Source organism: Marmota monax, unplaced genomic scaffold (assembly GCF_021218885.2).
Source record: "Marmota monax isolate L192 unplaced genomic scaffold, Marmota_monax_Labrador192_F-V1.1 WCK01_AAM20220418_F8-fsc00981, whole genome shotgun sequence".
In the NCBI taxonomy this organism is placed as follows: domain Eukaryota; kingdom Metazoa; phylum Chordata; class Mammalia; order Rodentia; family Sciuridae; genus Marmota; species Marmota monax.
The window spans coordinates 40340-52500 of record NW_026692242.1 but is presented as its reverse complement, the minus strand read 5'-3'; the positions used below and the strand labels follow the sequence as shown (position 1 = coordinate 52500).

Sequence of the window (12161 nt, the reverse complement as noted above, 5' to 3'; positions counted from 1 at the left end):
CAGCACAGTTGGACTAAGTTTCCAGTCTCTTAATTTCTCCTGATGGGGGTTAAATTTCACCACAGAAAGCTGTGGGAGACAAACTATATCCTAACCATAACATAACCCAGTGGCCTTCAATAGGTATGATACCTGAGTGTATTAATTCAAAAGGAATGAACAACTGTTACACAAAACATGCATAAATCTCAAAATATTTGAAGTGAAAGAAACCATGCAAGAGTGTATGGACTAGGCATAATGACAGACGCATGTAGTCACAGCTACTCAGGAGACTGATGAAGGATGATCACTTGAGTCCAGGAATTTGAGACAAGCCTGGTCAACATAATGAGGTGTCCTTTATGGAAAGCACTATGGAGATTCCTCAGAAAATTGGGAATGGGGCCACCATTTGACCCAGGTATCCCACTCCGTGGTTTATACCCAAAGGACTTAAAATCAGCATACTATAGTGACACAGCCACATCAATGTTTTCAGCAGCTCAATTCACAATAGCTAGACTATAGAACCAACCTAGATAGATGAATCTGGATAAAGAAAACGTGATATATATATACTCATTGGAATATTACTCAGCTCTAAAGAAGAGTAAAATTATGGCATTTGCTAGCAAATGGTTGGAGTTGGAGAATATCATGCTAAGTGAAGTAAGCTAATCCCGCAAAACCAAAGGCAGAATGTTTTCTCTAATATGCAGATGCTAATTCACAATAAGGCAGTGGGCACTAGAGAATATGTTACCTTAGACTAGGTAGAGGGAAGTGATGGGAAAGAAGGGGAGGGAATGTGGGGATAGGAAAGATAGTAGAATTAAACAGACATTATTACTTGTTGTATATATGTGATTACATGACCAATATGAGTCTGCAACATGTACACTCAGAAAAATGAGAAATTATATCCCTTTTATGTATGATATGTCAAAGTGTAAATATGCATTCTACTGTCATATATAACTAATTAAAAAAATAAATTAATTAAAATTTTTTGAAAAGTACATTTTTCAATAGCTATTTGTGTAAAATTCCAGTAAACACTATAGTTTATTTATCTGTAGTTTGAGTTTTATCCCTAGTAATAGAAAGATCAGTACTTGCCTGAGGATTGGGTGGGGTGGGGAGTTACAGAGGTAAGAGGAAAAATTCTGAAAAGCCATTAAGAAAACTCTGGTTGTAATAGATGCTCATTAGCTTGATTGTAATGAACATTTTACAGGTATATGTCATGATTTATGAAAACTTTACATGTTTTCGTTATTTATTTTTAATACTCTATAAAAATGCAGATTCGGATTTAGTTGGTTTTGAGTGGGGTCAAACATTTGTACTTCTAACAAGACCACAGGTGATAGTGATGCTGCTGCACCCCCCACTTAGTTTGAGTGGCAAGGCTCTTGTCTCTTTTGCCACAGATACCATCTAAGTGAAAAATAACTAGGGGAGCTGGTACCATATTGCATAATGCACAAACCATTTATTTTGAAGAAAGTTCTACTGGATCCTGTAAGTCAAGATTCTAGAATACCTAGTAACCATTAATCTTGTCATATCTATTAGTTATCCTCCAACTATGATCTTTCTTTGTTCATTGCGCTCTTAGGCTGAATGCCTTCCTTTATAAGCCTTTATTGTAATTCCATTCCAAGTTCTCATGCCTTTCTTTTTATCATGTTTTTTGTTCTGACTTACATTAGATTTTAAATAGTACTGAAAAAATAAGGTTAATAGTAGAGGCAGATGCCAGTTCAATTTAAGGAATTTCCTAACAACTGAGACCTATTTAAAAAATTCCCCATCCTAAACACAACTTCTTAGCATTGGGAATATTCACTTTTCATGGCTCTTGTAGCTAAAATTTCAGATTGTGCACCAGAACCAAGTTCCAATGTTGTGTCTACCACTACTACCAAGTGTGACCTGAGATGAATCAGAGCTTCTCTAAAAATGAAATCTCATTTCTAAAATGAGGGTTTTGAGCTAAATTATTTTGTTATTTCCTTTAATTCTATTTCCTTTAATTCCCTTAACTAACATTGCATATTCTTCTGCTTCAGAGCAAAAATGAACTTTAGCTTCTTGGAAAGCCATAAAGCTGTAAACCAGGAGTGGGTTGGACTATTGTGTGTCCAGCATCATTAAGAAGTTTTATTTGGGTATGGTGGTGCATGCCAGTATTCCCAGGAACTAGGGAGGCTCACAAATTTGAGGCTGGCTTCAGCAACATAGTGAGATCCTGTCTCAAAATTAAAACAAACAAACAAATAAATAAATAAAAAGGACCAGGGATGTGGATCAGTGGTAAAATGACCCTGGGTTCAATCCCCAGTACAAAAACAAAACAAAACAACAACAACAAAAAAGTTTCAAAATTAGGCAATACTAACCATGTATACTTTATACAAGTGGTCAGTTATCTTTTCCTATGAAGGACTTTAGAGTCAACATTTCTGGCCTTGGAGATCACAAGATTTCTGTTGTATATACTCAACTCTGCCATTAGAGTGGGAAAACAGTCAGACAAAATGTAAATGAATGGCTGTGTCTGATTTGGTTCACAGGTTACTTGGCTAATTTCTGATTTAGACCACACTACCTATCTTCTCACCAATTGAAGTTAGGCAAAGAAATATGAAAAAAAAAAAAAAAAAAAACACTGTACAAATGTAGTTTTGTTAATGAACTATTTTTATAAAGGATAATCAGCACTTGATCTTCATTCACCAGAAGTCTTAAGTAGAGCAGCATTCTTCTTATATTTTTCTGTAATCTCTCTAATATTTTCCAGGAGATATTCAGACATGCATTCTTCATATTCTCTATCAACTTTAGTAATCTCCTCCTCAAGATGTTTCTAGTAGAAACAATTAGAGATTGTTAATGTAGAAACATTAATTTGTTCAAAGTGTGAAATTTACAAACAAGAGTGAAATATTTGTTAACAATAGAAATAAAAAGAATATTCTTGTATCTACCATGTTGGCCCTGTGTCCTTTCTTAATGAGATCCCCTCTTTTGTTCCCCAGAGATACTACTTGCCTGAATGTTTTGACTTTCTTTATACTTTTACCACATAGAGAGATATGTATGTATCTCTAATAGGTTGTTATGTACCACATAATGATGTTTTGGACAATGATGTATTGTACACATAATGGTGGTTCCATAAGATTATATATTACCTAATTACATCTTAGTTTGTGTAGGGATCTATAGTATGTGCAAAAAAGAACAAAATTGCCTAAAAACATTTCTATGAATGTGTTTCTGTCATAAAATGCATGACTATCTTGGTTTAGTGGGTGCTGGTTTCAACCTTTGTGCTTATTGGAAATTATTAAATATAATATTCTATGACATGTTTTTCACTCAGTATTTTAAGATAACTTAGTGCACAGATGTACTAGCTATAGATTTTTCATATAGTGCTATATAGCATTTAAATATGACTGAATCGATATTTTCTTATCTTTCTTTCTATTAGTTGTTTCTATTAGTGATTTTTTGTTCATTTCCAGATATAGCAGGCTGAAAACAATGATCTCCCCAAAGCTGATCATGCCTTAATTCCAGGAACTTGTGGCTATGCTATTGTGTATGGTAAAGGAACTTTACAGATGTGATTAAATTTTTTTTAATTTTCTTTTTTAAAGCTAAGAATATCAAGAAAATGTGATTATTCTGCATTATCTTGGTAGGCCCAATGTAACCACAAGGTCTTTATAAGAGGGAATTAGTTGTATCAGAGTCAGAGAGAGAAGAAAACAGAAGAGGGCAGAGAGGAGAAATCTACCCTGCTGCTGGCTTTGAAGATAGAAGAAGGAGCTACAAGCCAAGGACTGTAGGGGACTCTAGAAGCTAGAAAAGGGAAAGAAATGGATTCTACCCTAAAGCCCTTGAAGGGCTGCAGCTCTGTGAACCCACATTAGACTTCTAACCTCCCTAACTGTAAGGTAATGAACATGTGCTATTTTAAGACATTAATTAAGTTGGTGATAATTAGTTATAGTAAACATAAGATACTAGCATACCATGTTATATATATTTTTTTTTTTTTGCTATTGTGAATGATACCATTAAAAATCACCACAAACTAGGTGGCTTAAAATAACAGACATTTATTCTCTCATAATTCTTCAGGCTAGAAGTCTGAGATCAAGATGTAAGCAGGATGGTGCTCTCTGAAGGATACAGGGAAGAATCCTTTGTTGCTTCTTCTCTGTTTATGGCAGTTCCAAAAAATTCTTGGTGCTCTTTAGCTTACAGCAGCATCACTCACTCTAATATCTACCTCTGTTTCATATGGATTTCTTATAAGGATATCAGATAGTGGATTTAGGGCCTGTGCTAATTCAATATGATTTCAACCAATTACCTGTGCAAAGACCCTACTTCCTAATAATGTTATATTCTGAGATCGTGATAAGACAAGAATTCTGGGTGGCACTATTCAACTCAATACAGTGCCCTAGAGGTAGAGTGCTCACCTATCACATATGAGGCACTGGGTTCGACCATCAGCACACATACAAAAATAAATAAATAAAATAAAGTTATTAAAAAAAACAAACAAACCCAGGGTGCATAGTTATATTAAGGATTGCCATGTTGTTTTCTAAAACTGTTATATCAATTTATACAACCACTGCAGTAAATGAGAACTTCTATCTCTCTACATTGGGAATTATTAAACATTAATCTTTAGCCAACTTTTCTTTTCTTTTTTTTTTTTTTTTTGGGGGGGAGGGGGTTACTGGGGACTAATCTCAGGTGCACTTGACCACTGAGCTACATGCCCAGTCCTATTTTGTATTTTATTTAGAGACAGAGTCTTGCTGAGTTGCTTAGTGCCTTGCTTTTTGCTGAGACTGGCTTTGAACTCATGATCCTCCTGCCTCAGCCTCCCAAGCTGTTGGGATTACAGGTGTGTGCCATCGCTCCAGGCTTTGGCCAACTTCTTGAATGTGGAATATGGTATATATTTTCATGTTTATTGCTTCATTTGTGCTTTTCTGAAATTTTCATTTGGGTCTTTCACTATTTTTATTTATTTTTAAAGGCCATCATATTTCTGGATATTAATTCTTTCTCACTTGTGTTTTTAAAGCAGCAGTTTCAAGGTCTTTCAGGAGAGATGATGGGAAGTAGGGCAGCATATGCTCATATTTCGAACAAACAAAAGGCTATTAAGGTGATGTGATGAGTATTTTTTAAGCCATTTTCAACTGGAAATATATTATCACCCAAAAAAAGTACCCAGGAATTCTATGGTTCAGGTATTTATCTTAGCTTTTAGGGCTTGGCATTATAAGTTTGGTGAATAGTTATTTTTTTTTTTAATTTAGTTGTGAATGAACACACAGTATCTTTATTTATTTTTATGTGGTGCTGAGAATTGAACCCAGTGCCTCACACATGCGAAGCAAGAATTTTACCACTGAGCTACAGCCTCGGCACTGGATAAATAGTTTTATTGGTATACTATTAAGCTATTGGAAAGCTAGGGATAAGGCAAAACCTCATATTTCAGAAATACTTTATTCTGCATTTACATGAAATTACAGAAAGGAAAAACACTTATTATAAAGATATGCTCTTTCTTCTCAATCTTAATTAAATCCCAAATGTTCTCATACATTTTTGTTAAGTTGAACATGGCCTGGTGCAATACCATTATAGATTGTTGATATGAAAATATTATTGTATGTCATTTATATGAACAAAACAGATTACTTTATAAAATGCACACACATTCTCTTATATCCCCTGGTCACACCATTAGACAGAATTTTTCTGGCAAATTTTTAATAAGATATTTTCATATAAATGAAATTAACTATATTAATTCCTATAGAGACAGAGCAGAAATATATTAAAGTGCTAAAGAATTTCACACTTACCTCCACAGACCCTACATGTGTAGGAATCATTTCTAAAAGATGCTGCAAGTTATTTCTGACTTTTCATCTTTCTTCATTTTTAGTCTGCACAACTAGTTGGTACCTGAAGAATAAAAATGTTTTTTTTTTTTTTAAGTTGTCTAGAAAATAAATTAATATATCAGGTCTAGTTGGCTCACTTCCTATTTTCATATTCAATAAAACAAAGCTGTGATTAGTCTGTGATACTTACTATACACGTAATTCATTTAGTTCTAGCTATCAATCATTAAAACAGAAATAATATTTTTCAAAGATGCTTTGTAAGCCAACAAAACCAAAAACACCAAAACTTTATCTTGTGGCTTTGGGGATGGAATGCAGGGAATTGTACATGTTAGGCAAGTGCTCTACCACTGAGCTTCATCCCCAGCCCTAAATGAGCTTACCTAAGTCTCCAAATGGATTATAGCAGAATGCTTTTAAGAGAAGACAGAAAATTGCAAAGAGGGGAGTAGAAATCTTACCTTTAGGAATTCATATTCAAAACAAAATAGAGATCAAATAAACCTCTACTGTGTATTTTATCCCTAGACTACAAATAAAGAAATGAAGATGTGTCACTTTCTCAAGTATTGTCCTTGCAACCTCAGTGTGAGATGTCTTTTAGTTATTTGAGGGCCATATAAGACTTGAAAAATGTATATATTCATATCAATATACACAGAATATTATGGATTAATTATTTAGTATGTTGATTTTTAGTTAGGTTGCACAACATAATCACAAAAAAGCAGAATATTCTTCAAAGAAAGAATGCAAAATTTTTATAGTTAATACATAGTTTGGCTAAAATTCTTCCTATGTAACTTTAAATTAATTTCAAAAATCTGGTAGTGATATGAGAATAATGCAAATTTGTGCTGGCTTATGCCAATTTTCTCCTTGAGAAATATTTGATGAATGTTGAAAACTGCACCCAGCTGTATCCAGACATTAAGGTACACACAAAATATACACAAGCACATACTTCAAATGCGTACTGTCTCAGTTCACTGCAAATGTGATCATGACATGCATCCACAACCAGTGTTATAAAATTTTCCATTCCATATCAGATAAATCTCCTTCTACCTCCTCATAACAACTCAGAGGCTACAACTCTCTGAATGCCCATTTCTCAAAGCAAATTGTATGTTTTTTTAAGGTGAAAAATCCCATGTTTATTTTGCATTTGCATATTTCTTAAGTATTTAACATGTGTACAGTGATGCTAAAAGTTTTTATTAGGTCATCATTATTTGCTCATGTGTGTCACTGATGTAGTTTTTGAGTGTTGTGCCTAATACCAATTTTCATATAAGTGCTATACTTTTTACTGCATTATTTTGCACAGCACGGCAATTATTAGCAAAGTATAAGTTGTATTATAGAACAATGACTCTGTAATTTATAATATAATCATATTTTACTATATAATACACATAATTTCTAGGAAATTTTTAAAAAAGAAGTTTAGTGGGGCTTATTAAAATTCATTATCAAGTAGTCAAATTTATTTGAATTGATTTAAAATGTTATTTTGTGGGGCTGAGATTGTGGCTCACTGGTAGAGCACTCGCCTAGCATGTGTGGGGACCTGGGTTCGATCCTCAGCACCACATAAAAATAAATGAATGGAATAAAAGTATTGTGTCCAACTACAACTAAAAATATAAATATTTTTTTAAAAAATGTTATTTTGTTTTCAGCGTTTAAAATTCACTAATCAATTAAATTTAAAATGAATCATTTCTTTTGGGCAATAACTATAACAGTAGAAGAATGTATCTAACATTTTAAGTTGTTCTGCTTAAGTTCTATTCACCACTCTCTCCACCACAAATAACTTTATAATAGGAATTAAAGGAAAAAATTAGATATAGATTTATAGAAATTATAAGCAACTAATAAACAAATAAATCTTGGTGAGATGAACTTACTCCCGCTGAACAGCATCTAACTCATTCATAGCTTCACTTAGGCCCTCATTAACAGCACTTTCCAGCAGGTGCTTGTGTTTCTCCAAGGACTCAAGCTCTTTGGCACATTTTTCATCCTCTTCCTCAGCTTCCTATTAGGATAAATTCATGGTTACATGTTTTTGATATTCATATTCCATATATTCAAAGTAGATTTTTAAAAGTACATAAAGCATTTTAAAACAATCCAGATTGCATCATTTATATTCTCAGGATGCTTACCACAATTGCCATTGGGAATTCTGTAGTATAAATATAACACAGATGTGACTTTCTCAAGAGGTCTGTAAAGCTTTAATTTGGAATTTTCAAGTCTGACTATTTTATTTTTTTTGACACTTTTTTTCTACAAACCTGAATTTTTTAGGTCATTATTTCACAATGGCATTAACTGTGCACAAAGAAGCCCAAATACAATTTCTAGGTTTTTGAAGATAAAGTATGTATCCTAAAGTCTTTCATTTAAGGGCTTCAGAGAATAAACTTAAGCACTGTCATGGAGCATACCTGATAAAACAAAAATTATTATTAAATATCTCACATTTAGATCATATTTTGTGGTAAATTTTCTAAAATTTTGATACTACTTTAAAAAAACCAAAACAATAACATTAACAACAACAACAAAAACAACAACAACAAAAAACACACAAAAAAAAAACCAAAAACGCATGGGTTCCAAATATACAGAATAAGAAAAAAATTTTCAATTCCTGATAATTTGCTGGCATTAGTAATGGTATAGCTCAAAATTTCACTTAAATTGTCTAAGTGGTAATAAACAGAGTCATTTGAATACTTCTCTAAGTAAAATGCTGGTCAGGGGGTGACATATAAAGTAATTAAGAATCAATCTTAATATTTTATCTGCCTTTTAGATTTCAAGAAAATAGTTTTCATCTTTAATCCTTTTTATCTTGAAACAGGTTCGGGTTAAGTTTCTGAGGCTGGCTTTAAACTTGCCATTCTCCAACCTTAGCTTCTGAAGCAGCTGGGATTACAGGCATGCAGTGACTATTTTTTGCTTTTTAATCCCACCCAGCAACACAATAACTCTTGATGGGCAATTATGCATACAATAAGACTTTACTGGTGCTCAAGTTTAGGAGTATATAACACTGAATCTCTATAAAAAGGTAGAAGACATATGTTTAAAATATGTTTTTGTCTTGTAAGAATACTTAATCACATATACAAGTATAAAAAGGCAGATGTGTTCTATGCTGAAATAACCTGAATCAAGAAAAATGTCCTTTAAAGGACAGGATAAATGATTTACAATGAATTTTAAGAGAAGACAATCACACATAAAGATTTCAGTTTTAATGTTAGACTATATTGTAAGTCAATCATGACAGAGTTTTGGCTAACTTGAACAAATTGGCCAAGTTCTTACCTTAACTTTTTGTTGGTAAAGATCATCCAGCTTTTGAACTTCCTCTTTCAGTGTTCTCACACTTCTCTTGCTTTCTGTTATCATTGTATTCAACTTGGGGAATAAAACTTTGGTTGAGAATCATAACTATACATCAAAGAAATTTAACATATCATAAAATTTTATATTCTCTTTCTGTTATCATTTGTTTAGGCGATACTGGGGATTGAATCCAGGGCCCTACAGGCAAGAATTCTACTACTGATCAACACCCACTGCCCCTTTTTCATTTTTTGAGACAAGTTGCCTAGGCTGGCCTTGAACTTGTGATCTTCCTACCTCAGGCTCCTGAGGAGCTGATATTACAAGCATGAGCCACTTCGACTGGCTAACTTTTATATTCTCAATCAACTAACTATACCAATGTTATTTCTTCTAGTCTTTTTGACTTCCAATCTATAGTTTGTCCATTTATTATTCCCCAAAGAGGAACTGATTCCAAAGAAACTTTAAAATAAGATTACTAGGGCTGGTAATGTAGCTTCAGTAGTAGAGTGCTTACCTAGCACGTGTGAGGCCCTGGGTTTGATACCTAGCAACTCAAAACAAAACACACAAAAAAAGCAAAACATAAAAACAACAACCAAAAAACCAAACCAAAAACAAATAAAAACAAAAACAAAAAACTCAAAGTACTAATATGTATTTCTAGTGGTGGGAGTGTTTTATAAATACTCACATATATTATATAAATATTATACACATCACATTATTACATATTATTAATATTGTTATACCAGCATATTCATAATTATAAATTATTTTTGCTGTCTAGATTTTTATATTTTATATACTTTATATTTTATATACTTCATATATATGTAGCTTCCTATTTGTGTGTTCACTTTCTGAGATGTTAAAAGAGAATTTTTTATATTAATTTTATTGCATAATACTTGCTACTTGGTTATAATTATACATTCTTTTGAAAGATTAATAAGGTAATCATATTTAATCTTGTTGAAGCTTGACCTTGGAAATAATTTGAAACCCAAACTGAAGAAGTGTGTCTAAAGTTCATTTCCTCTTGATAACTGCTGATACCATTTGATGGCTGTGATTATAAGTTTTCTTCAGGTAGATCAAGAAAATATTTCCCACAGGAAACAGAAAAAAAATGTATAAAGAGCTGACAGGCTTTTTTTTTTCTTTTTTTGAGATGATGACTCTTCACATACAAGAATGAAATTTTTAAAAATATGTTTTTTTTTTTTTGGAAAAGCTTGGTTTATTTGACAAAAGATAAGGTAATGAAATAATTATACTTATTAAAGACAATCCCATATACAGAATGTTCTTTTGTTATTTTACATATGAGAGGAGTGGATTGGAAAGAATGTGCTTTGCTTGGATTCACACAGTTAGCATAGGGTCAGAAATCAAAACCAGATGTTCAAACTAAAAAGATGTTTTCTAAATATACATGCTATTTTTGAAGGGACTAACAAGTTAATAAGTGGTTTTGTTAAATTTACCTGCAATAGGACGAAAGGACATCCTAATAGTTTCTCATGGCTGGTCAAAACCATGTTTACCAGTTTCTACTTTCCGTATCAACTCTACCAAAGATATGTCTATTAAACATTTCCCCTGATTATAAAAATATTCATTGATGCAAAAAGAGAAAAAAAAGAAAGAAAAAAAAATATTTGGCATACTTTTTTAGTATTTTCCTCATTTATTTAATAAAGAGCTCAAGTTGTTGATAATCCAAGATACCATAATTACTTCAATTAGATGAGCTTCTCTTTTTTTAATCACTAACAGAAACCACCAATGTGGAATTCCATTATTTCCTGCCTCTAATCAACATAATTGTGTGAGGGTTTTCCTTCTTTTAATGTGCATTCTTTTATTCCTAATATTTAAAATTTATCCTCATTCCCTTCAACTCCCTCTCACATCATTAAAACCAAACAATTCCCTTATCTGGCAAAACCAAACAAAACCACATAAACCAGAAACCTTTTCTACACATCTCTTTTCTTACTACTGTTCCAAATCCTTTCTTCTGATTCAAATATTGGTAGTACTGTAATGTGGAGTAATCCACAAAGGCAAATATATTCATAATGCTATATTTCCTTTTCTACTATCCATACCTCAACTCACAGTATTTTGGTTTCTGGCTTGTTGGCTGCATGAAGCCATTTCTGCAAATGTCAATGGTAACTTCTTTCCTCCCCTCAACGCTTTCAATCCAGGCTGGTGGGTTGGTTGGGGATCAAACCCAGGTTTTGGAATGCTAAGCATGTCCTCTATCATTAAGCACACCCCTGGCTCTTCAGTAACATCTTAAATTCTAAAGCCAATGGATACCTTTCAGATATTTAATTCTATTTGTCATTTTAGTACTAATTGTGGTTACTAATAGCTTCTTTTTAAAAAGCCCTTTCTTGGTTTTTAAGACCATGGAATCTCCTGATTTCATCTCTAAGTCTTGGAAAGTCCCTCTTCACATTCCTTTACATTTCTTTTTCTATTCGTAATTTGGATATAGATAGATGTTCTTCCAGGATTCTGATCCTGGCTGTAGTCTCACTTGCTCGCTTGGGAGAGTGCTCTCTCACATCACATCTGGGAGATCTTTTGACTTTAACAACCTGCATGCTAAAATATGCATACATACACATACTGATTTTACACTTTGATGTCCCAGAGACCCGAAACTCAGCATATCCCAGACTGCAACAACTCGGTTCTGTACCTCTCTCTCATTAAATATCAAAGTAAAGAACAACATCACATGCCCATTTGCCAGATACAATGTACCTAGACATTATTTATTTCACTTTTCTAGCCTTCACATCCAACTGTTCACTTCAG

The 12161-nt window shown here is 33.0% G+C and overlaps 1 protein-coding gene across 1 annotated transcript in view; it reads right to left on the bottom strand.

Moving 5' to 3' along the window:
• Positions 1-2670: 2670 nt before the first annotated feature.
• The window catches only part of LOC124085484 (kinetochore protein NDC80 homolog), a 33975-nt gene continuing 24484 nt past the window's right edge, over positions 2671-12161 (bottom strand). Inside the window, 4 exon segments of the mRNA XM_046433156.1 lie at positions 2671-2854; positions 5901-6003; positions 7862-7992; positions 9297-9389. Coding sequence (XP_046289112.1) covers positions 2717-2854; positions 5901-6003; positions 7862-7992; positions 9297-9389 — 465 coding nt within the window. The 3' untranslated portion in view covers positions 2671-2716.